Here is a 24870-nt window from a genome sequence, read left to right as displayed (position 1 = left end):
ATCTTAGAGGAAATGTGTTCAGTTTTTCACCATTGAGAATGATGTTTGCTGTGGGTTTGTCGTATATGGCCTTTATTATGTTGAGGTAGGTTCCATCTATGCCCACTTTCTGGAGAGTTTTTAACATAAATTGGTGTTGAATTTTGTCAAAAGCTTTTTCTGCGTCTATTGAGATGATCATATGGTTTTTATTCTTCAATTTGTTAAGATGGTGTATCATACTGATTGATTTGTGTATATTGAAGAATCCTTGCATCCCTGGGGTAAATCCCACTTGATCATTGTGTATGATACTTTTAATGTGTTGTTGGATTCTGTTTGCTAGTATTTTGTTGATGATTTTTGCATCTATATTCATCAGTGATATTGGTTGGTAATTTTCTTTTTTTGTAGTATCTTTGTCTGGTTTTGGTATCAGGGTGATGGTGGCCTCGTAGAACGAGTTTGGGAGTGTTCCTTCCTCTGCAATTTTTTTGGAAGAGTTTGAGAAGGATACGTGTTAGCTCTTCTCTAAATGTTTGATAGAATTCACCTGTGAAGCCATCTGGTCCTGGACTTTTGTTTGTTGGAAGATTTTAAATCACAGTTTCAATTTCATTACTTGTGATTGTTCTGTTCATATTTTCTATTTCTTCCAGGTCCAGTCTTAGAAGATTATACCTTTCTAAGAATTTGTCCATTTCTTCCAGGTTGTCCATCTTATGGGCGTAGAGTTGCTTGTAGTAGTTTCTTAGGATGCTTTGTATTTCTGTGGTATCTGTTGTAACTTCTCCTTTTTCATTTCTAATTTTATTGCTTTGAGTCCTCTCCCTCTTTTTCTTGATGAGTCTGGCTAATGGTTTATCAATTTTGTGTATCTTCTCAAAGAACCAGCTTTTAGTTTTATTGATCTTTGCTCTTGTTTTCTTTGTTTCTATTTCATTTATTTCTGCTCTGATCTTTATGATTTCTTTCCTTCTGCTAACTTTGGGTTTTGTTTGTTCTTCTTTCTCTAGTTCCTTTAGGTGTAAGGTTAGATTGTTTATTTGAGATTTTCCTTGTTTCTTGAGGTAGGCATGTATAGCTATAAACTTCCCTCTTAGAACTGCTTTTGCTGCATCCCATAGGTTTTGGTTCATCGTGTTTTCATTGTCATTTGTCTCTAGGTATTTTTTGATTTCCTCTTTGATTTCTTCAGTGATCTCTTGGTTATTTAGTAACGTATTGTTTAGCCTCCATGTGTTTGTGTTTTTTACGTTTTTTTCCCCTGTAATTCATTTCTAATCTCATAGCGTTGTGGTCAGAAAAGATGCTTGTTATGATTTCAATTTTCTTAAATTTACTGAGGCTTGATTTGAGACCCAAGATGTGATCTTTCCTGGAGAATGTTCCGTGCGCACTTGAGAAGAAACTGTAATTTGCTGTTTTGGGATGGAATGTCCTATAAATATCAATTAAATCTATCTGGTCTATTGTGTCATTTAAAGCTTGTGTTTCCTTATTTATTTTCATTTTGGATGATCTGTCCATTGGTGTAAGTGAGGTGTTAAGTCCCCCACTACTATAGTGTTACTGTCGATTTCCTCTTTTATAGCTGTTAGCAGTTGCCTTATGTATTGAGGTGCTACTATGTTGGGTGCATATATATTTATAATTGTTATATCTTCTTCTTGGATTGATCCCTTGATCATTATGTAATGTCCTTCCTTGTCTCTTGTAAAATTCTTTATTTTTAAGTCTATTTTATCTGATATGAGTATTGCTACTCCAGCTTTCTTTTGATTTCCATTTGCATGGAATATCTTTTTCCATCCCCTCATTTTCAGTCTGTATGTGTCCCTAGGTCTGAAGTGGGTCTCTTGTAGACAGCATATATATGAGTCTTGTTTTTGTATCCATTCAGCAAGCCTGTGTCTTTTGGTTGGAGTATTTAATCCATTCACGTTTAAGGTAATTATCGATATGTATGTTCTTATGACTATTTTCTGAATTGTTTTGGGTTTGTTTTTGTAGGTCCTTTTCCTCTCTTGTGTTTCTCACTTAGAGAAGTTCCTTTAGCATTTGTTGTAGAGCTGGTTTGGTGGTGCTGAATTCTCTCAGCTTTTACTTGTCTGTAAAGCTTTTGATTTCTCCAACGAATCTGAATGAGATCCTTGCCGGGTAGAGTAATCTTGGTTGTAGGTTCTTCCCTTTCATCACTTTAAGTGTATCATGCCACTCCCTTCTGGCTTGTAGCGTTTCTGCTGAGAAATCAGCTGTTAACCTTATGGGAGTTCCCTAGTATGTTATTTGTCTTTTTTTCCCTTGCTGCTTTCAATAATTTTTCTTTGTCTTTAATTTTTGCCAATTTGATTACTATGTGTCTCGGTGTGTTTCCCCTTGGGTTTATCCTGTATGAGACTCGCTGCACTTCCTGGACTTGGGTGGTTATTTCTTTTCCCATGTTAGGGAAGTTTTTGTCTATAATCTCTTCAAATATTTTTTCAGGTCTTTTCTCTCTCTCTTCTCCTTCTGGGACCCCTATAATGCAAATGTTGTTGCGTGTAATGTTGTCCCAGAGGTCTCTTAGTCTGTCTTCATTTTTTTTCATTCTTTTTTCTTTATTCTGTTCCACAGCAGTGAAGTCCACCATTCTGTCTTCCAGGTCACTTATCTGTTCTTCTGCCTCAATTATTCTGCTATTGATTCCTTCTAGTGTAGTTTTCATATCAGTTATTGTATTGTTCATCTCTGTTTGTTTGTTCTTTAATTCTTCTAGGTGTTTGTTAAACGTTTCTTGCATCTTCTCGATCTTTGTCTCCATTCTTTTCCCGAGGTCCTGGATCATCTTCATTATCATTATTCTGAATTCTTTTTCTGGAAGGTTGCCTATCTCCACTTCATTGAGTTGTTTTTCTGGGGTTTTATCTTGTTCCTTCATCTGGTACATAGCCCTCTGCCTTTTCATCTTGTCTATCTTTCTGTGAATGTAGTTTTTTTTCCCCACAGGCTGCAGGATTGTAGTTCTTCTTGCTTCTGCTGTCTACCCTCTAGTGGATGAGGCTATCTCAACAAGGCATATTCTTTAAATATTTGGTAACATTGCAATGTGTCTAATCACTGAAGTTATATCAAGAGTCCCACAAATGCCCATGGCACATAGTGTAGCCAGTCCAGGAAGAGACATAGCTCCATCCATTGTAGCTTTGTTGTAATTGTTCCATGTTTCTCTTCAGTATATCATGCCCAGGGTCTATGAGCATTTGTGATGTCCACTCTTAGGTCTGTTCTGTTTTTCACTCTTGCTAATGGTCCATGAATCCCTTGACGATGTTGGTATAAATCTTCCCCATGTTTTAGTTGACTTGTCTCCTTTGAGGTAGGCATTATCATTCCAATTGGGTCTACTCTTAGTAGATGCCTGTGAGATGAGGCTCTGAGGCTCTAAGTCTCAGGCCCACAAGGTCCCTGTCTGGTGCTCTGTTCTTATTGGCATTTTTCTGATGGGGTGAATTTCCCCACTCAAGATCCCTTGAGATTATGTTGACCTCACCCAGGCTAACTGAGGGGTCACATGGGAAACCGTTCCATAGCTGTTTTGTGTCATGATAGTTGTAGTTGGGCTAATAGGAGTATTTTAGTTATTGTAAAATGTCCATGCTCTGTATCCAATCATGGTTTGATCCAAATGGGGTGTTTATCACCTTGGCAATCAGGTAGTGAAGTCAACCTATTAGGTTATGGTCAGTCTATTTACAGGAAAACTGGGCACATTATGTCAGATAATTAGGACGGTTAATAGTGAAGCTATTGAGAGTTGTCAATGTAAATGTTTTTCTATTCTGAAAGAGATACCAGAAGAATCTTGTATCTGTACTCTTATTCCCCCCAAATCTTTAAGTTTAATGTGTTTAAACTTGATTTCAGTGTTGTCAAACCCAAGTTCCTTTTCCCCAAGCACAGTAAGGCCAAACTGAAACACTGGATTGGAGCAGGGAAAGGTTTATTGCAAAGACCAAGCAAGGGAAACAGGTGGCTTGTGCTCAAAACCCCCAAACTCCCTGATGGTTTTTGGGGAAGAGTTTTTAAAGGCAAAATTTAGGGTGAGGGCTGTGGAGTGTGTGACTTTCTTCTGATTGGTTGGTGGTGAGGTAACAGGATGGTACTCCAGGGAACTTGTGCTCAGCCAGAAGTTACTATCCCCCACCAGGGTGGGAGCCTGAGTTCCTACAGAAGAACTCAAAGATATATTGGGATGTCTATCTATCCCTTGAGGAGGAACCAGGCCCCTGCTTTATCACTGCATTAATGTTTCTTGACTGCTCCTCCTTTGTTTCTGCATTTCCTCCCTTCCCTTTGAAATCTTACAAACTAGAAACAAAGCTTTTATAACTGGGAAGGCCCCACAGGGTTTCAATAGGGTTATTTTGTTTGTAGCTCTAGGGTGTCAGGATAGTTGTTTATTATGTAATTTAGACTACTTATTCTATCAGAACACTGTTCAATCTTCCATTTATTTCACACCTAGTCTGGATTTAGGTTTTCGTTAGTAGTCCATTAAACTTTTTACCATTCCTGCTGATTTCCTTCTTATTGGCCTAGACCTGTTTCCTTACTGTAAAGTTTGTTCCCTGGTTTGATTCTGTGATTAGGGAGTTCCATAGGCACTAATAAGTGTCTCTGTGTCCGATATTGTGGATTTAGCATCTCCGCAAATCCCAGTCCTGAAAAAGTATCCTCCAAAGACATTTCTTTTTTCTTTGTGGCTCAGTCATGGCTTTGACATAGTCTATCTACCAGATTTAGCCTTTGTTAGTTCTTCCAGATTGTTTTCTGTTGTCAAGTGACATAGAAAATGTTGGCAGATTTGACAATGTTTTAGCATGTGCTGTTTTAGGAATACCTCTCTCCCTTGAACATTTAATTGATGAGTTTGTGCCCAAATATTTGTTTGGGGAACACACATCTAGCTAATATTTTGTCAATTAATTATTATTATTATTATTATTTTTTAAGAACCTGTGACTGTTTATTGAAGTTGTTTATCTAGACTTTTCAGGAATTACTGGGCTCTATTTTATTTATTTATTTATTTATTTTTGCTGTGTTGGATCTTCATTTCTGTGCGTAGGGCTTTCTCTAGTTGTGGCAAGCGGGGGCCACTCTTCATCACGGTGTGCGGGCCTCTCACTGTTGCGGCCTCTCTTGTTCCAGAGCACAGGCTCCAGACGTGCAGGCTCAGTAGTTGTGGCTCACGGGCCCAGTTGCTCCGTGGCATGTGGGATCCTCCCAGAACAGGGCTCGAACCCGTGTCCCCTGCATTAGCAGGCAGATTCTCAACCACTGCGCCACCAGGGAAGCCCTCAATTAATTATTTTTGATGTTAGAGTTCCAGTTAATTTATCTACTTCCGATTATAACTTGCTTTTTGAGTTTTATATTTCTGGGTGCTGAGATATGGTCTCCTAATATGTAAGACTGTCAAACCTAATGTATATTCTCTGATATTGGTGTTCTCCATACTGGTTATCTGTTTATTAGACAATTATTTGTTTTCCACTTTGGGTACCAAATTTTTAGGCCATTGGCTACTGCCTGTGGATCAGAATTCAAGATAACTTCAGGATGTCCTTTCTGTAAGCTCCAACTTATTGGCAATTGTACTGATTTTAATTCATCGTATAGGGCTGACTTTGTTCCTCCACCTAGCAGTTTCCCCTGTTGATGAAAAATTAATCAGTCTATCTAAGAAAGAAATGGAAAATTTTATTTGAGCCAATTTAAGGATTATAACTAGAGAACAGTATCTCAGAAAGTTCTGAGAACTGTTCTACTCATTAGGAATCAAGACACAGTTAATATAAGTTTTTTGAGCAGAGGGCTGTACATCAAATGACTTACTATTGACAGTTTATATAATCTAGACCTTCATCGTGGTGGGTCATATGACCCCTTATAAGATCAAGAGGAATGTTATCTTTTTTTTTTTTTTTTTTTGCGGTACGCGGGCCTCTCACTGTTGTGGTCTCTCCCGTTGTGGAGCACAGGCTCTGGATGCGCAGGCTCAGCGGACATGGCTCACAGGCCCAGCCGCTCCACGGCGGCATGTGGGATCTTCCCGGACTGGGGCACGAACCCATGTCCCCTGTATCGGCAGGCGGACTCTCAACCACTGTGCCACCAGGGAAGCCATGGAATGTTATCTTTTAAGGAGTTGTCTTGTTGATGCTGGGAGAATGTTGCTGTTTATGGTTGAGCAGGTATTCCTGCCATTGGGGGAGGTTTGGTGATGCATAACGCACATACACAATCCACAGTGAGGGGGGAGAGAATGCCAAAGGGCAGAGGAGAGTTTTTGTTTAAATTTTTCTTGTCTTGCCATAAAATGTGAATTTTATTCCACACCCCTGTGGTTGAATGTGGGACTGCTGCTTTCCATTTTACCCCTTCTGGTCTAAGTGAAGCACTGCCATCCTTGAACCATCACATCACCGGCACAGCCCCAGCACCAGCTCAGACCAGGAGGAAGCTGCTGTCTCCAGGGTGGTGGGGTTGTGGTTGAGATGTTCCCTGCCCTCTGCTCAAGGGCAAGTCTAACAAAGGCTGAGACACTGCCTCCTCAATGGAGGACCTGCTTTGTCCTTTCCCTTATATACCATTTCCATTTTAAGTGCATAGGACTTTGTGCTACCCGCCTTGTTTGATCAGGACTGAGTCTTGCTCATGCAGAGATGAGTAACCTGGTTCTATGTATCCAGTGGTTTTTTTTTTCTGTTGGATTTGTTTTCTGTATCAGAAAATGTCTTTGTCGTGGTGATCACTTCTTAAAGTAAAAAAATATTGACTCGCTATGTTTTATACCTAAAGCTAACATAATATTGTAAGTCAATTATAAGTCAATAAAAAGTAGGGGGGGGGAGAAAAAAAAAAAAGAATATCTTTGTCCAGTAAGCTGAAATAGTACTATGCCTGATTCTCAAAGTCTAACTCAGAGCGACCAGTCTGCATGTCCATGAGTCACTGAAATCTGTTTTCTCTAGTAATATAGGTGCTTGGAGTATCGATGTCATACTGCCCTTTTTAGTTCATCTAAGGATGTCTGTTGGTGTGATCCTTGTGGAAAGTCTTGGGCTTTTTTCCCCCTAGAGATCTGATATATTGTAAAAGACTATCTAAGATGGGGACTTCCCTGGTGGTGCAGTGGTTAAGAATCCGCCTGCCAATGCAGGGGAGATCCCACATGCCATGGAGCAACCAGGCAACTAGAGAAAGCCCGCACGCAGCAACGAAGACCTTTTTGGCTGTGTTGGGTCTTTGTTACTGTCGGCGGGCTTTTTCTAGTTGCGGCAAGCAGGGACTACTTTTCATTGTGGTGCGCGGGCTTCTCATTGCAGTGGCTTCTCTTGTTGCGGAGCACTGGCTCTAGGCTTGCAGGCTTCAGTAGTTGCAGCATGCGGGCTCAGTAGTTGCTGTGCATGGGCTCAGTAGCTATGGCTTGCGGGTTCCAGAGAGCAGGCTCAGAAGTTGTGGCGCAGGGGCTCAGTTGCTCTGCAGCATGTGGGATCTTCCTGGACCAAGGATCAAACCTGTGTCCCCTGCATTGGCAGGTGGATTCTTAACCATTGCGCCACCAGGGAAGTCCCTACTGACCAGATTTTACCTAAAATTTTAATGAAGATAATCCCTTTTATAATTTTATGGTGGGCAACTGTTCATTCTTTTAATTCTAAACATTTTTTGATTTTACCTGTTCAAGTTATTATGAACAAGTTATGTTTTCTGTCTGTCCCTCTATGATATGTATATAATAATGTGTATGAGAATTTAACATTCTCAAACCCTTGCAAGTACTAGGCCACTTGTATATCCCTGGGATAGTTTCTGAAATGTCTACTGTTTTCTTTGCCAAGTAAATGCAAATTGGGCTTAGTGATCTTGGGATCTGGAGATAATAGTATTACAAAAAAAGATATTACTAGTATTTATGGTAGACGTTATTTTCTTGGATATATAGAGAGATTTTCTGGGATTTCTTTTTTTTAAATAAGTATTTATTTATTTGGCTGCGTCAGGTCTTAGTTGAGGCATGAGGGATCTTTCATTGTGATGCTCAGGCTTCTCTCTAGTTGTGGCACATGGGCTCTAGAGAGTATGAGCTCAGAGCGTGAGGGCTCAGTAGTTGTGGCACGCGGGCTTAGTTGCCCTGCAGCATGTAGGGTCTTTGTTCCCTGAGAAGGGATCGAACTCATGTCCCATGCATTGGAAGGGGGATTCTTAACCACTGGACCACCAGGGAAGTCCCTGGGATTTCTAATGTATTAGATAAGAGCTCACAATACTTTTCGTACATCTTGTTTTATTTTGCACGTTTATTTTACTTTTATCTTTGTTTCTATTGTCAATCTTCATTTTTCTTCCAGCCAATCTAATGACTTGTAAGGGCTTAGGTTCACCTAATGATGCCTTCTTTCTCTAACTCAGTAAAAATGACTGTGATCTCATTATTTCGTCCTCGACCTTTGTGTTGTAGGATATTAACAACCTTTGTGAATATCTGGATAGTGGAAAGGGAACAACTATCTCCCCACATGACTAAATGTTGACAAACCTTGCTTAAGATTGTCGTCATGGAGCACTTCCCTGGTGGTCTAGTGGTTAAGACTCAACGCTTCCAATGCAGGGGGCACGAGTTTGATCCCTGGTCAGGGAAGTTCCACATGCATGTTATCATGGAAAGAGCATGGATTTGAAAGGCAGAAAGACACAGAGTCCAAACTCTGGCTCTGCCCATTTTGGCTGTGAAATGAATCTTTCCACCATGCTTGGCCTGTGTGGAAACTGGGTCAACTGTGACCAGAAAGGTGGGCACTGTCTCAGGTTGCCAGGCAAAACTACAAAGGTGGGCTTTTCCAAGCCTTCTCAACTTTATGCACACTTTTCCTTCTGCCTGGAACACTGTTGAGCCTCTTCTCATCCACCTAGGTCTATCCACACTTCCTCTTTCAGCTCAGACAATTCCTCCTCTGGGAAGCCAGACTGCTTCCCCACTTCCTAGTTATATTTAGCACCCCTGTGCCTCACCTTCTTCATCTGTAAAATGGGGATGATAATACTACCTTCTTCATGGCATTATTGTGAAGAGTAAATGGGCCAATACATGACAAAAGTCCTTGGCAAATAGAGAGCACTCAATAAATTATGAATAACTTATCATTAATAATAATGTTAATTATTATTACTTATTCACTTTATTAAAACTCGTTAGTTTTAGTATTCTCCGTATTCTCTGCTCCAGAGCAGGCTGTGTTCCCTCCTCTCTGTTTCCATGGCCCTGTCTCTTATAATGCTGAAGTGTACTTCTGTTTTTTGTGTCTACTAGGCTCTGAGCTGCTTAAGGGCAGAGGTGTGTCCTTTACCTCTTTAACTCAGCTCCTAGTATAGGACCAGGTACTTTTGGACTCAAGGTCAAAGTGGGATGATATACTAGGAAGAGAATGGGGTCTGGAGCCCCTTGAAAATGGGCACCTAACTTTGCCTGCCATTTCTGGGGCTACTTTGAACAAGGCCTCTAATCTCGCTGCATTTGGCTTCCTAGTCTATAAAAGGAGATGATTATACCTGTCTCAGGGCTTTTCTAGAGTGAAGGTATTCAAAGCACCAGACTTGGAACTGGCAACAATGAATAGTTATTTACTAGTAGCTTATCAAACTGTAAGTTGCATAAAGAATGTGGCAGATGAGATGTGACAGCCTTGATGTAGGAATGTCAGCCCATATCCAGGACTCGAGGAAGGTCTGAGGGGAGAGAGCCCTTGGAGATGATCCAGTCTGGCTGACCTATTGTACACAATAAGAGCGCATTGATTGGTGGGGACAATGGTCCTTCTCTAGAGTTACCTGAACATGTAGTGAAGTGACCAAAGCCTCAGTCTCAAGATGCTGAGTACTTGGTTTCTTGGTGAGCTGCCACCATCCCCAGCCCCTAAGCTGAATGGCGTACTGCCACCTCCCAGGGGCAGTTTCTAGGGTACACAAGTTTCCTCATCCTCGTCTTGGTATTGACTGCCCCCTAGTGGACATTTCCTCCAGAACCATGCGTACCAGCTAAATACCCCAGAAGGGTTGGGCACTGTCCAACCTATTTGGTCCTCCTCTTCTCTCTCTATGCTCACTCCTGTGGCTCTCTTGCCCCATCTTGTGGCTTTACATATTTTCCATGTGCTGACTACTCCCAACATTGTATGCCCGGTCTGCACTTCCCCCCTCAATTCCAGACTTGGAGATCCAACCTCCACTTGTCCTCTCCACTGGAATGTCAAATGGGCATCTCAGTCTGAATGTGTCCAGAACAGAACTCCTCATCCTCCCCCAACCCTGCTCCTCTCACAGTTCTTCCCCTCCCACTTATGGCAACTCCGTCCTTCCAGATGCTCAGGTTAAATCCCAGGGTACCCTCCTTGACTCATCTCTTTTCTTCACACTCCAAGTCCAATCTGTCAACAGATCCTATTGGCTGTACCTTCAAAGTATGTTCGTTCAGAATCTGACTACTTCTTCCTATTGCAATCCTGGTCCAGGCCACCACCATTTCTTTCTTTTTCTTTCTATCTTTCTTTCTTTCTTTCGCTGCACCACGTGACATGCGGGATCTTAGTTCCTCAACCAGGGATTGAACCCATGTCCTCTGCAGTGGAAGCGCAGATTCTTAATCACTGGACCGCCAGGGAAGTCCCCAGGCCACCATCATTTCTAGACTTATTATTAAATTGGTCTCCTATCTGGTCCTGCAGCATCGGGCCCCACCCAGTGGTTCTCATCTCAGAGAAAAAGCCAAAGTTCTTACAATGACCTCTAGGGCCCTACATGATCTGACTTAGCTCCTATCACTCTCCCCTTTGCTGCATTCACTCCACACTGTTATTGCTTGTGCCAGGCATGCTCTTGCCTCAGGACCTTTGCACTTGCTATTCTCCCTGCCTAGTATACTCTTCAAAGAACTGCATGGCTGGCTCTCTCACTCCTTCAGATCTTTACTTAAAAGACCCTTCTCTGCGAGGCCTTCCCAAGCTATCCTATCAAAATTTCAACATCTCTCTGACATTTCACATCTCCTGGCCTTGCTTTATGTTTTTTCTTCTTAATATTTATCACTATTCAATACATCATACATTTTACCCATTTATCCTTCTCTGGAATGTAAGTTCCACAAGGGTAGAATTTTTGTTTATTTTGTTCCCTGAAGTATCTCCAATGCCTCACACAGAGGTCAGTGGTATTTGAAAAATGAATTTACATCTTTCTTTTTTTTTTTTTGGTATGCGGGCCTCTCACTGTTGTGGCCTCTCCCGTTGCGGAGCACAGGCTCTGGATGGGATCTTCCCGGACCAGGGCACGAACCCGTGTCCCCTGCATCGGCAGGCGGACTCTCTACCACGGCGCCACCAGGGAAGCCCTGCATCTTTCTTTTAATTTAACCTTCCCAACAATCCAGTAGGATACTTTAGTATTGTCTCCAATTTGTAGATGAGAAAACTGAGGCACAGAGGGGTTAAGTCACTTGCTTAAGGGTTACACAGCTAGGAAATGGGACCTGGGGGAATACTGTACCCCCCTTACCTACCAACCTTATTTATTATCATTATCTGCACTCAGATTTCTCACCAGTTAAATGAGGCTCATAAGAGTGTCCTCTTTGTAGGTTCATTGTGACCATTATGTGTGATAAAGCATGTGACAAGCTTACAGCCAGTGACTGGAGTGTTGCAAACACTTAAGAAATGGTTGCTAGGGATTTGCTGGTGGCGCAGTCGTTAAGAATCCGCCTGCCAATGCAGGGGACACGGGTTTGAGCCCTGGTCTGGGAAGATCCCACGTGCCGCGGAGCAACTAAGCCCGCGCGCCACAACTACTGAGCCTACACTCTAGAGCCTGTGAGCCACAACTTCTGAGCCCACATGCCATAACTACTGAAGCCCATGCACCTAGAGCCTGTGCACCGCAATGAAGAGTAGCCCCTGCTTGCAGCAACTAGAGAAAGTGCAGCAAAGACCCAACACAGCCAAAAGTAAAAAAGAAAAAAAAAAAAAAAAGAAGTGGTTGCTAGAAATATGAAAAAGTTGACATGGAGTTCAAGAAAGGTAGGGATGTTTCAGGCACAGAGCCCAGTCAAGGGGCCAGGAAGTTACTATTACTGCATTTAACACAGTTTCTGCATGGAAACTCCTATGCATCCTTCAGAGCCCAAGTCAGAAATGCTCTTCTAAAAAAAAAAAAAAAAAGAAATGCTCTTCTCTGGGAAGCATTTCCTGACTTCCCAGGCTACCTCATGTTCCTGTTAAGATTGGGATTTATTTAATGGTTGTTTTTATGTTTATTTATTTGTTTAATCTGAAGCTGCTACCAGGCTATGACCTCCCTGAGGGCCAGGTTATTTGGGTCCTGAAGCATAGACACTTTGACGGCCCCCTTTAAAAATATGAAATTATAAACACAAAAAAATTTGAAAGTGAATATTTATTCAGGATGAGAAAAAAATCCCAGCAATATATATTTTTAAAACCTACATGAGGTTTTTAATGCAAAGATACATCAGTCGTGAATTCCCTGGCTGTCCAGTGGTTAGGACTCCACACTTCCACTGCAGGGGGCATGGGTTTGGTCCCTGGTCAGGGAACTAAGATCCCACATGTCAGGTGGCACAGCCAAAACAAACAAACAAAGAAGAGATACATCAGTTTGTTCTCTAGTCCTTTTAGGAAACCAACAAAAGGTACTTTGACTGGTTTAGTTTGACTGTGAAAAGCAACGCCACTTTTGTGTACTGAAAGAAAAATAAAATTTACATTTGGCTCATTGGTTCCCTACTTCATCTACCAGTGTATTTGCTGCTACTTACAAATGGAAATGTCTATTTAGTTCTATGTATTAATCTGAATAACAGATGCATATTACAATATTTGAGGCAGATGGTAAACTTTCTTATAGGTCTTACCATGGGGCAAACACTATTTTACAAAGTATAATAATGCTTCATTTTTTAAAGCTGAGGTAAAGAACTTGAGCAACAAAATAGCAAAGCTTCACGGGCAGTGAAATGTAATCTCACGCTCCGATTATGCTCTCTGCCTTTCCATTAGGCCAGTGTAGCTTTCTACCTGCTACAGTGGAAAACGGGAACTGCTTATAAAGCCTGAAAATAAGATGTTCTAAACCCAAATCCCAGAGCGTTTTAGTAGGATTAGCATCTTTGAGAAAAGTACTAATTGCCCAACTACTCCTTCAAAACAGCTCCAGAGAAAAGCTCTGCTTTCTCAGAAGACTTATTCCATTCCATTCTGTTCCATTCACACCTTTTGCTAACTAGGGTGAAGAGCTTTAGACCAAACAGCGTTTTTATTAATACTATTTTTCTCTCAAAGCAAGCTCTTCATGCTGACATTTCCAGTGTCAGGAAGCACAAATACTCTTACATTCAAAAGTTTTTATTTTTATTTTTCTAAAATGTATTTTATTGAAGTATAGTTGATTTCCAATGTTGTGTTAATTTCTGTTGTACAGCAAAGTGATTCACATATATATATATGTATATACATACATATATATATTCTTTTTCATACTCTTTTCCATTATGACTTATTACAGGATATTGAATATAGTTCTCTGTGTTATACAGTAGGATCTTGTTGTTTAGCGATTCTATATGTAATAGTTTGCATCTGCTAATCCCGAAGTCCCACTCCATCCTTCCTCCCTCCCCCTTGGCAACCACAAGTCTGTTCTCTGTCTGTGAGTCTGCTTCTGTTTTGGAGATAAGTTCATTTGTGTCATATTCTGGATTTCACACATAAGTGATACCATATGGTATTTGTCTTTCTCCTTCCGACATACTTCACTTAGTAGGATGATCTCTAGGTCCATGCATGTTGCTGCAAATAGCATTATTTCATTCTTTTTTATGACTGAGTAGTATTCCATTTGTATATACACCACATCTTCTTTATCCATTCATCTGTTGATGGACACTTAAGTTGCTTCCATGTCCAACAACTTTTAAAGTTTAAAAAACAGACAGGAACTTCCCTGGTGGTGCAGTGGTTAAGAATCTGCCTGCCAATGCAGGGCACACAGTTTTGAGCCCTGGTCTGGGAAGAACCCACATGTTGTGGAGCAACTAAGCCCGTGTGCCACACCTACTGAGTCTGCGCTCTAGAGCCCGTGAGCCACAACTACTGAGCCCACGTGCTGCAACTACTGAAGCCCGCGCGTCTAGAGCCCATGCTCCACAACAAAGGGAAGCCACTGCAATGAGAGGTCCACTCACCGCAACAAAGAGTAGCCCCCCCCTGCAACTAGAGAAAGCCCGCGTGCAGCAGCGAAGAAACAACACAGCCAAAAATAAATAAAAAAGAAAAACAAAAAAACTGACAAATACTATGAACAATATAAATTAAAAATAATACCACATTTTAATTAAAATACTGCTTAAACCTCTTCTATGATACTTTTTTCCTTACTTTTTTTGGCTGCACACCCTTTTATGATTTCTGAGACAACACTACATGATATTCTCTATAACAGGACTAGAAAGATAAGTCAGTCTTTCCTTTTGCATGATTGACCAAAATTAGTTTTTTATTAGTGATCATTTAGACTTTTTTTCTTGAGCTTTGCCATTCGTTATTAGTAAGATTATTTATTCTCTTAAGGACTGTTAAACTTGGGATAACCTCTATCAAATTTCTTACATATGTGAGCTTTAAGATTTGAAAGACTTTTCCATAGACTGGCTTCTGGCTTCATATGTTTCCAACCTTATTTCTCCTCCAATACCCTCACACCAGGGTGGCCAGTCATAATGAATGGTCTCTGATTCTGCACCTTCATATCACAACATATCACAGCATAGAGGGCATGAGGAGGACTACTGGAAGGCATTCTGGGGCATTTATTAGAAATAATAAACCTATACCTGGAAGGAGCTAGGACCCCATAATTATATCCCCCCCAAACCCAAACCCAAAGCCACCTCCCCTTAGCCAGATTTCAAAAATGCCCGTGACCATCTGAAGAGAGGTGCAATGGAGGAGATCGGGGTGGAAAGAGACAGTGATCTGAATTGACTGTGGTTGAAATACCTTAATTTTGTAAATTTTATAAAAATATATAACCTCATGCAAATAATATGTCCTGATGTGTAAGCTTCACGAGGTTCTTTCTTTTTTAAAGTGAAATCAAGTTTATTTAGAGAGATACACATTCCATAGGCAGAATGTTGTCCGTCTCAGAAGGGAGAGCGGCCAGCTTCAAGAGTTTCATGATAAACCCACTCCTGCCAAAGAAGTCCCCCAAGGCCTAGCCTTGGACATCACACACAGTGGGGTATCAAGTTTGCATCAAATGTCAGGTCTAGAAAGAAGAGCATTAGAGAGCAGCAGGGCCAGTGGTTTTAACCATCTCATACAGCCTTCAGACTCTGAGGTGGTGTCTCAAAGTCTGAGGTGGGGATGTCTTAAAACATACATGACCTCTGTTTAAGTAATAATGGTGACATTAAGGGTCATCATCAGCCTGACGTGCATTGTGCACTTTACTATGTGACAGACACTGTTCTAAGTAAGTCACTTGATACCCCACTGGTATCGAGTTACTTACCCTTTACAATATACCTACACAGTTGGAAATATCATTATTCCATTTTACAGATAAGGAAACTGAGACTTGAGAAGTTTCAGCTTTATATATTAAGGTTCCATGTATAATGCCTTTGTAAAAAAATGGTTCTACTAATTACAGGTTTTGAAAAAGGCTGAAATGGCCCAAGCCCTTCCTTTTACACATGGGGAAGTAAAACCCAGAAAAAAGGGAGGTCATTTGCTCAACGTCACACATTCGTCCCTTTTCTTTTTTAAAAAATTATTTATTTATTTTTGGCTGTGTTGGGTCTTCGTTGCGGTGCGCATGCTCCTCACTGCGGTGGCTTCTCTTGCTGCGGAGCACGGGCTCTAGGTGCGTGGGCTTCAGTAGTTGTGGCACGTGAGCTCTAGTTGTGGCTTGCAGACTCTAGAGTGCAGGCTCAGTAGCTGTGGCGCACAGGCTTAGTTGCTCGGCGGCATGTGGGATCTTCCCAGACCAGGGCTCGAACCCGTGTCCCCTGCATTGGCAGGTGGATTCTTAACCACTATGCCACCAGGGAAGTCCCCACACATTCGTTCTTATTTCCTGGATGCCTGCTCTGTGCCAGGCACTGTTCTATGACCTAGGGCTTCAGAGAACAACAAGACACTCACAGAACACAATTTTAGTGGGTAGGGGGCGGTCAAAGGACAGTACATACAAGATAGATATAAATAAGCAAAGTAATTCCAGTGAGTGCTGAGATAAATTCGTGGACATGGGACTGAGTGACAGGGAGGGAGAACACTAATTCAGACTGAGAAGTGATCAGGGAAATGTGGTCTGAGCAGGTGACATGTGAGCTCGAAATCTGAGTGAGCCGGAGAAGCCAGCCATGGACCTCCATGGGAGAGGAGCACCCCAGGTGGAGGAATGGTGAGGGCAAAGGTCCTGAGGCAGGAATACTTTGTCTGTAAAATAGAGCAGACTCCTGGGCCAGTGCTCATTCACCATTTGCTGTCTCTCTAGGCCCTCAGAGAGGCCCTTTGATGTCCTGGGCCTCCCTTAAGCTCAGCCCTAAAATGCCAACTTCTCCAGGAAGGCAGCAGCTCTCTGAGGCTGTGGGTCCCCCTCCCAGAAGCCCTGTGGCTGAACCGGATCTGAGTTTCCTGGTTCCTGTCTGGCAGGGGATGAGCAGACATCCTCTCCGCCTTCTCTCCCCAGGCTCCAGCCCCAGTCCCACATCTCCATGGCAACCCTAGACACAATCCTGATCTGAAGAAGGATCTGGAACAGGGAGCACAAACATCACTGACGAGACCAGAGGAGCTGGCGTACTTGCCTCCCTTGCTCTCTGTGTCCTGCCAATCCCTCCACTGGCCTAACCAGGCCCCTATACCCCAGTCTCCCCAAAGACCCTCAACTGAAGATTCTGCAGGTCTTCCCCATCGCTGGGCACAGGAGGGCCTGGATGGAAGCCTGTCCTCTGCAGCTGCCCCAAAGGCTGCTCCTGCTGGGGGCAACTGCCCTGACTGCGTCTGCTCTGCACACAGGTGAGTACAAGGTAGCTTGGCTGGGGCAGGCAGGAGATTCAGGTCCCACCACCCTTTGAGATTGTGTTTCCTCAATCAGCACTCACCCTGATGAGCTGGGATCCCTTGAGTTGGGGGACACTGGGAAACCCTGTGCCTGGTCTTGGCTGGCACCCTCAAGTCCACCCCCACCCCTCTGGGTGGCTGGAGCTCCAAGTCACCCAGAAGCAGGTGTCTGGGGGCGGGTGGGGCAGCCTGGCACCGGGAAACACTGTGGGCTTTGGAGTCAGACGGCCCTGCGTTCACACACACACCCTTGACATTACTGTTTCCACTGTCTAAGACTTGGTTTCTTCAGCAGTAAAATGGAAAGAATAATAGGCCCTTGCCCCTTAAGGCAGAGGTCCCCAACCCCCAGGGCCAGTCCGCGGCCTGCTAGGAACCGGGCCTCAAAGCAGGAGGTGAGTGGTGGCCAAGAGAGCGAAGCTTCATCTGCCGCTCCCCGTCGCTCCCTGTCACTCCCCGTTGTTCCCGTCGCTCCCCGTAGCTAGCATTACCACCTGAACCATCCCCACCCCCCCGACCCCCGTCCGTGGAAAAACTGTTTTCCACAAAACCAGTCCCTGGTGCCAAAAAGGTTGGGGACCGCTGCCTTAAGGGACTATTATTATTGTGCATATAAGGTGAGATAAACCATGCAAGACACATAGACAGTGCCCAGCTCAGAGAAGGTGCTCGTTCATCCACTCTCTGAACCTCCGCCTGTCCCGCGTGCCTCCAGGGCAGGTTCTGGTTTTAGTAGGTCTGCACAGATATGAGAAGATGCTCCCACATCCTGAGCCCTAACGGAGAATTTCTCCCCCCAAGACCCACATCCCGCCTTGTCCTCAAGCACCACTGGTGCCCCTACCATGCACCAGAAAAGCCACGTCTTGTTCTCCTTCTATCCTTACAAAAATCAGATGGTTTGAGTACTTATACGTTATCTCATTAATCCTCACAACAACCCTGTACCAGTGAGGATGTTTTGGGTTGTAAGTAACAGTTACCAGACTAAACAGAGCTTAAACCATAGGACAGGGCTTCCCTGGTAGTGCAGTGGTTGAGAGTCCGCCTGCCGATGCAGGGGACGCGGGTTCGTGCTCCGGTCCGGGAAGATCCCACATGCCGCGGAGCGGCTGGGCCCGTGAGCCATGGCCGCTGAGCCTGCGCGTCCGGAGCCTGTGCTCCGCAACGGGAGAGGCCACAACAGTGAGAGGCCCGCGTACCGCAACAAAAAAAAAAAATTAAAAAAAAACCAACAAACAAACCATAAGGACATTTATTATTCCACTTAAGAAGAGAGGCCATAGATGAGTCCAGAAATGCTTAATTCAGCAGCTCAACCGTGTCAGGGCTCCTCCATAATTCTCATGACCTCATCCTTGCAAGATATCTGCTGCAGCTCTGGGCGTCGCATCCTCAGTCAATAGCTTTCAAAAGCAGGAAGAAAAAGGGGCTCCTCATCGCACAGCTCTCCCTCCTTTTTTTTTTTTTTTTTTTTATATCAGGGAAGAAAACCTTTCCCAGGAACGCTCAGCAAACCTCTCCTTAAATCTCATTGGCCGGAATCACTTCACAGGCCAATCCCTAAACCTGGCAAATGCAATTAGGATTACAAGGCTTGGTTTAGGCCAAAGACCAGGGGGGCTCTCTGATAATTGAGGGGAATTAAGTTTCTCTTAGCAAGGAGAAACGGAATGCCTGTTGGCTGGGCAGGTGCCCAACCGTGTCTCCCCCATCCTTTTATTTTTTGGCTGCACTGCGAGGGTTGTGGGATCTTAGTTTCCCGAACAGGAATTGAACCTGGGCCCTCCACAGTGAGAGTGCGGAGTCCTAACCACTGGAGGGAAGGCCAGGAAATTCCCTCCCCCATCCTTGAATAACACTTCCGTGATGCTCATTAAATGCCAGGCACTACCCTAAGCACTGAACTCATACACGTCCACAATCCTTTAGTTTCCACTACAAAATATGAAAAGCTCTGACAACCAAAATTTGTTCTTAGCTAACTAACTGGCAACACCTGACCTGAACTGACAGGAGGCTGTTTACAGTCTGTATTTGTCCTACTTAGGGTAAATGTTCTGTGCAATTGCTCTAGAAAATGTGTTTGATCGTGGAGGGCTGTGGCAGACTCCATTTGGGGCTGCAACATATTATATATCTTTCTAAAATCTGAAAAATTCTGAAACACATCCTAGGGTTTTTGAATACGAGATTGAGGACTTGAATTACATTTTTTAATCCTCACAAAAATTCTGACATTGCTCAATCATCCCCATTTTCCCGACAAGAAGACTGAGGCTCAGAGAGGCTGAGTGACTCACTCGGGGGTCACACAGCGGGCAGAAGGCAGGGCCAGGCTTGGAAGGGGACCGCGTGGTTCCAGGGTCGGTGCTTTTCGCCGCAGCCTACCTGGTGGACCTGTGCGGCCGGACGTGGCAGGCGGACGGGCTGCTGCTACGCTCGCACTCCGCGTCGCGCCGCTTCTACTTCGTGGCCCCGGACACCGACAGCAGGCTCCGGATGCGGGCGGCGATCCCCGGCGACAGGATCCGCTTCCAGTTCCGCTTCTTCCTGGTCTACAGCCTGACCCCGGCGGCGCCCAACACCTCCTCCCCGGCGCCGGCGCCGGAGGACCCCTGCGCACCCGGGTCCTACCTGCAGTTCTACGAGGGCCCACCGGGGGCGCCATGGCCCTTGGGGGCCCGGTTCTGCGGCCTGAGCATCACTGGGCCCGTGGCGTCCTCCGGGGACTTCCTGGGCCTGCGCCTGGTCACCAGAGGCCGCCAGCCCCGCGTGGACTTCGTAGGCGAAGTCTCCTCTTTCCGGTTGGGTGGGTGCGGGCTGGTCCTGAGAGAGGGCGGGGGCTGGGGCCTGGCGGCAGGGTCAGGGGCTTCAGGAAGGAGTGGTCCGGACCCAAAGAGCCAACCCCATAAACCTGACTTCCATGGATGCACGGACCAGCCCCTCGCCTGTTCACACACAGCTCCCACTCCCACACGATTCCCACACGCTCACACACCTCACACTCCAGCACCCACCCCACTCACACACATTGTACCTGTGCACAACTCACACCTCGTACACACACCTGGCACACCCGCCTGCACCACACACACTGAAACACCCAACCCACAGGCCTGGCGTACTGTACACTCTCTCCCACACACGGTTCACATCATGCACACCTCATCGTACACAATACCACTTTGCACACTGCCATGCAACTCACACACTCTCATGTTCGCACACTGGCTTCTCTGTCCTGGGTCCACCGGATGGCAGAGGGGCCGAGAGTTGGGACTCTGGTGGCTGTAAGTGACAGAAACCCACTTAGGCAAGGAAAGGGAACTGAGAATAATAATCCCTCGTTGAACGCTGCCTGTGGCCCTTCTCATGCCAGATCCCATCTGTTCTCACAGCAGCTCTGCTGGGCCAGTGCTCATACCCTCGTATTTATTGATGGGAAGCAGGCTTGGAGAGGTTGAATGACGCAGCACAGGACTCCCAGCTCAGAGGTGGAGGAGCTGGGCTTTAACTGCTAGAGTTTGTCCTCTGCTCCAATTGAGTCAAGGCTTTAGTCCCAGCAGGTTTCCCCAGGACTGAAGACACTCACTGATGTTTCAGCAGAGGAGCTGCCAAAGCCCAGAAGTTTCCAAAACCTCGGAGAAGCATCATCGCCCTCGCTGGCAAAATGTCCAGACTGGAGAATTAAACATGGGGTTGTGGGCTGCCCTGGTGGTGCAGCGGTTGGGAGTCCGCCTGCCGATGCAGGGGATGCAGGTTCGTGCCCCGGTTCGGGAAGATCCCGCATGCCGCGGAGTGGCTGGGCCCCTGAGCCATGGCCGCTGAGCCTGCGCGTCCAGAGCCTGTGCTCCGCAACGGGAGAGGCCACAACAGTGAGAGGCCCGCGTACCGCAAAGAAACAAAACAAAACAAAACAAACTTGGGGTTGTGAGCACTTCAAGGCAAGAACAGGGGGGCCTCTGAGAGCCAACACAAGTTCACCAGGAGCTGGACCTCGACATGCCAGGCCCCGGACGGCCCTTCAACCTGAGCTGGTCAGAGAGCACTCCCTGCTGTCTCATGTGTGTCTTTGGGGCCATGACTGATGGTGCCTGGGTTCCCCTTTCTGGCTCCTGTGGGCTGTAGCGTGCCAAGGGTCCTATTATATTGTTTTGCAAGCAGATCTCACAGGCTAATTGGAAATCAACCCCTCCCTCCCTCCTTTCCTCCCTCCCTCCCCTTCTCACCTTCCATGAGGTACCAGCCAAGCATGTTGCGGCTGCTGTGTGTTCAGCAGGGTTGGACTCGAAAGCAGGCGGCAGTGGTGAAGCCCTGTCACAACTGGCTTCCTTGGATCACTTTTCACCACTTTTTACTTGGATTACTGTTTGTGTTTTCTCTCTCACAGATATTCACTCTTACCCCTGCACATCTTTTATAAATCAGAGCATTCACTCTCAGTTGCACATGAAAAAACCCCAAGTCAAGTTGGCTTAAGCCAAAGGAGGATTTGGGGGGGCTCCTATAACTGGGATATTAAGGTGTTCGTTCAGGTATAGCTGGATTCAGGAGATCAAGGAATGCCACCTGGGCTCTATCTCTTTGTTCTCTCCCTTTGCATTGCACTGGGTCTGTTTGGCTTCCATCTCAGGCAGCTCCAGTTCCTCTTTCTACTTGGCAGCAAGGTGACCCTGCAGCTCCAAGCCCACAGTCCCCCTTATAACTCTCATCTCAGTGAAATAAAGAGCGAGGATCTTTTCTCTCTCTCTCACTTTTTTTTTTTTTTTTTTGGCTGTGCCGAGTGCCTTGAAGGATCTCAGGTCCTGAGCAGGGATTGAACCTGGGCCCCCAGCAGTGAAAGAGCTGAGTCCTAACCACTGGACTGCCAGGGAACCGCGAAGATCTTTTCTTATGGTTCTAGCAAAAGTCCTCGGGGCCAAATTTGGTTAGTCACATGGGCCATGTGTCTGTTCCCGGGGCCAGGAATGGAATGCTCTGATCCCCATGTCCACCTCTGAGCCATGGTATTGGTCAGTCCCTCCTGAACCAGCTTTTCTCCACAGAATGGGGTGCTGGGTAAGCCAACCTGTCTGCCACACCCTGTGCACCAAGTCATACCCTTCTCTCACCTGTGTGCCTATTCATTCATTTAACAAAGATTGAGTACCTGCCCTTGTGCCAGGTGCTGTTCTAGGCTCCAGGGATACATGCAGCAGTGAATGAAAGAGAAGTCCCTGCCCCATTTGAGCTGACATTCTAGTGGGGGAGGCAGACCATAAACAAAGAACCAATCAAATCCATAATCTGCAGAGGTGGTAAGTGCTGCAAAGGAACCCAAATCCGGATAAAGGGGTGGTGGGGGAGGGATGGTGTGCTGTTCTCACGTGGAGGTGAGGGCAGGCCTTCCAACACGATGACATTTGAGTGGAGACCTGAGGGGAGCAAGCCATGCAGTTACGGGCAGGGCTGATGGCAGGTGCAGTGCCACGAGCCGGGATGAGCTTGGCGTGTTCAGGTTGCTGGGCTACCATAGGCTGCGTGCATGCACACGTGCACACACACACACACACACAATGGGTGCCACAGTGCTCATGAGCATGGGGCTGAATTCCTATCCTGCTGCTTAGATACAAGCTGTGTGGCCTTGGTCTAGTGACCTAACCTCCCTGTGTCTCGGTCTTCTCATCTCTAAAATGGGATTGATAATAGTATTGACCCTACAGGGTTAATGTGAGAACTTAATGAGCTGGGATGTGAACCACGCCTGGCTTGGAATAGGAGCTCAATAAACGTTAGGTGCCATCATCATCCCCGTCCCCACCATCATCTTTATGATCATACACCTGCCTCATCCGTACTCTCATCTGCACGCACATGGAGACAGCCCCTCCTGCTCACACCTCCCGCATCCCCTCCCCATAGGGCCAAACATTCTGCGGTGCTCAGCGTCCTCGTTGTGCCTCCCCTCTCAGCCCCAGGATGCTGTTGTGCCTACTTCCGATGTCAGAACAGCCGGTGCGTCCCCCCGAGGCTGGTGTGCGATCCCCAGGCACGGACAACTGTGGCGATGGCAGTGACCAGGCTTCTTGGCCAGCAGCTAACTGCAGAGGTCAGTGACAGGTGTGGCTTGGGTCCTGCTGTGCAGCTGGGTTAGAAGCTGGAGGCCGGAGGCACGGGTGCGGCAGGAGAGGATGAGGTGAAGCACAGTAGTGGCGAATCCAATCAGACCAGACTGCCTGAGGACCAGAGGATGTTAGAGCTCAAATGGTGATCGAATCCAGCTGCTTCCAAATGTCGTTTCAGTGGTGGAAGCTTTTCCTACACAGAGCCTTGCAGAGGCCCCAGACATCACAAGGAGAGATGCTCTACTTAACTGGACGTGGGAGGCCTGGGCCGCGGCTGACTGATGTCCCACTGAGAGACTTGAGTTTGACCTTCAAGACTTTGAAAACCATTGATCCAGCCTGACTCCCACATTTTATAGATGGGGAAACTGAGGCCTAGGGAGGAGAAATGACTTGCCCAAGGTCATAGAGTCACTGAGTGACATAACCAGGAATGACCTCTGTGGATGGACAGAGGGGACCAGACTAGGTCACCCCTGATTATCCTTCTTAGGAATCTGGACATGCCCCACTCCCAGTCAGGGTTGCCATGTCCTGTTGAACAGGTTGTTCGTTGCAAAAATGCACCTGGCTGAGGGGTAAAACCCAGCTTCCCGGGAGCCCACACACTTCCCTCCCCAGGCACTCCTCAGGGTCCTCCCTGACACTATGCTCTGTGCCCAGAGGCCCAGGCCCTATGTCCTCTCCTCCAGCTGCCACACCCGTTCCCCCCTCGTTCTCCTTTATACCGTATCGCCAGCTGGACTCGTCTTTGAACACTAGTTATATAACCACCTCCCCACCTGACATCTCCACGTGGCTGTGCAGGCGGGTCTCACACTTAACTTGCCCCAAACTGAACTCATGATCCACAGCCTGCCCTGCGTCCTGCTTCTCACCCGTGTCCCCTTCTCATTCAGTGGCCGCTTTGAATTCCAGTTGTTCAGGCCCAAATGGTTGAGTGGTCCTTTACTCCCTTTTCCCTCTCAGCCCATAACCAAGCCATCAGTGTTGTTGGAATTAATCTGATGTTTTCCTCATGATAAGACTGCAGTCGTGGGTTATGAGGAGGAAGATCCCAGAGGTCAAGTGCACACCAGGCCAGACCAACGCGATCACTGCCCAACACGGTCCACGGATGTTGATGTTGGCCTTGGTCACCGGGTTGAGGCTGTGTTTGTCCGCTTCTCCGCTGTTACTCTGTCTCCTCTCTCCACACTGCCCTCTTTGGGAGGAAGTCATCACGCGCAGCCCACACACTAGCAGGGAGTTAAGCTCTCCTGCCAGGGGAGCATTTTATTCTTTTTTTTTTTTTTTTTTTTTTTTTTTTGCGGTACGCGGGCCTCTCACTGTTGTGGTCTCTCCCGTTGCGGAGCACAGGCTCCGGACACGCAGGATCAGCGGCCATGGCTCACGGGCCCAGCCGCTCCGCGGCATGTGGGATCTTCCCGGACCGGGGCACAAACCCATGTCCCCTGCATTGGCAGGCAGACTCTCAACCACTGTGCCACCAGGAAAGCCCTTATTCTTTTTTATTGGCCACACCCCCTCGGCTTGCGGGATCTTAGTTCCCGGACCAGGGATTGAACCTGGGCCCCCAGCAGTGGAAGTGT

General features: G+C 46.0%; 1 protein-coding gene across 1 annotated transcript; it reads left to right on the top strand.

The window, feature by feature from the left end:
• Window positions 1-17041: 17041 nt before the first annotated feature.
• LDLRAD2 (low density lipoprotein receptor class A domain containing 2) lies at window positions 17042-23270 on the top strand (the record flags this gene model as incomplete). Its single annotated transcript, XM_082674133.1, is given in 4 exon segments — window positions 17042-17123; window positions 19555-19980; window positions 23132-23197; window positions 23200-23270. Coding segments are annotated over 4 exon segments (645 nt in total).
• Window positions 23271-24870: the final 1600 nt, after the last annotated feature.

The sequence above is a fragment of the Grampus griseus genome (assembly GCF_964374135.1).
Source record: "Grampus griseus genome assembly, chromosome: 1".
NCBI classification, from domain to species: Eukaryota; Metazoa; Chordata; class Mammalia; order Artiodactyla; family Delphinidae; genus Grampus; species Grampus griseus.
Note: the sequence above shows the minus strand (reverse complement) of the source record. Positions and strands in the feature narration are given on the sequence as shown.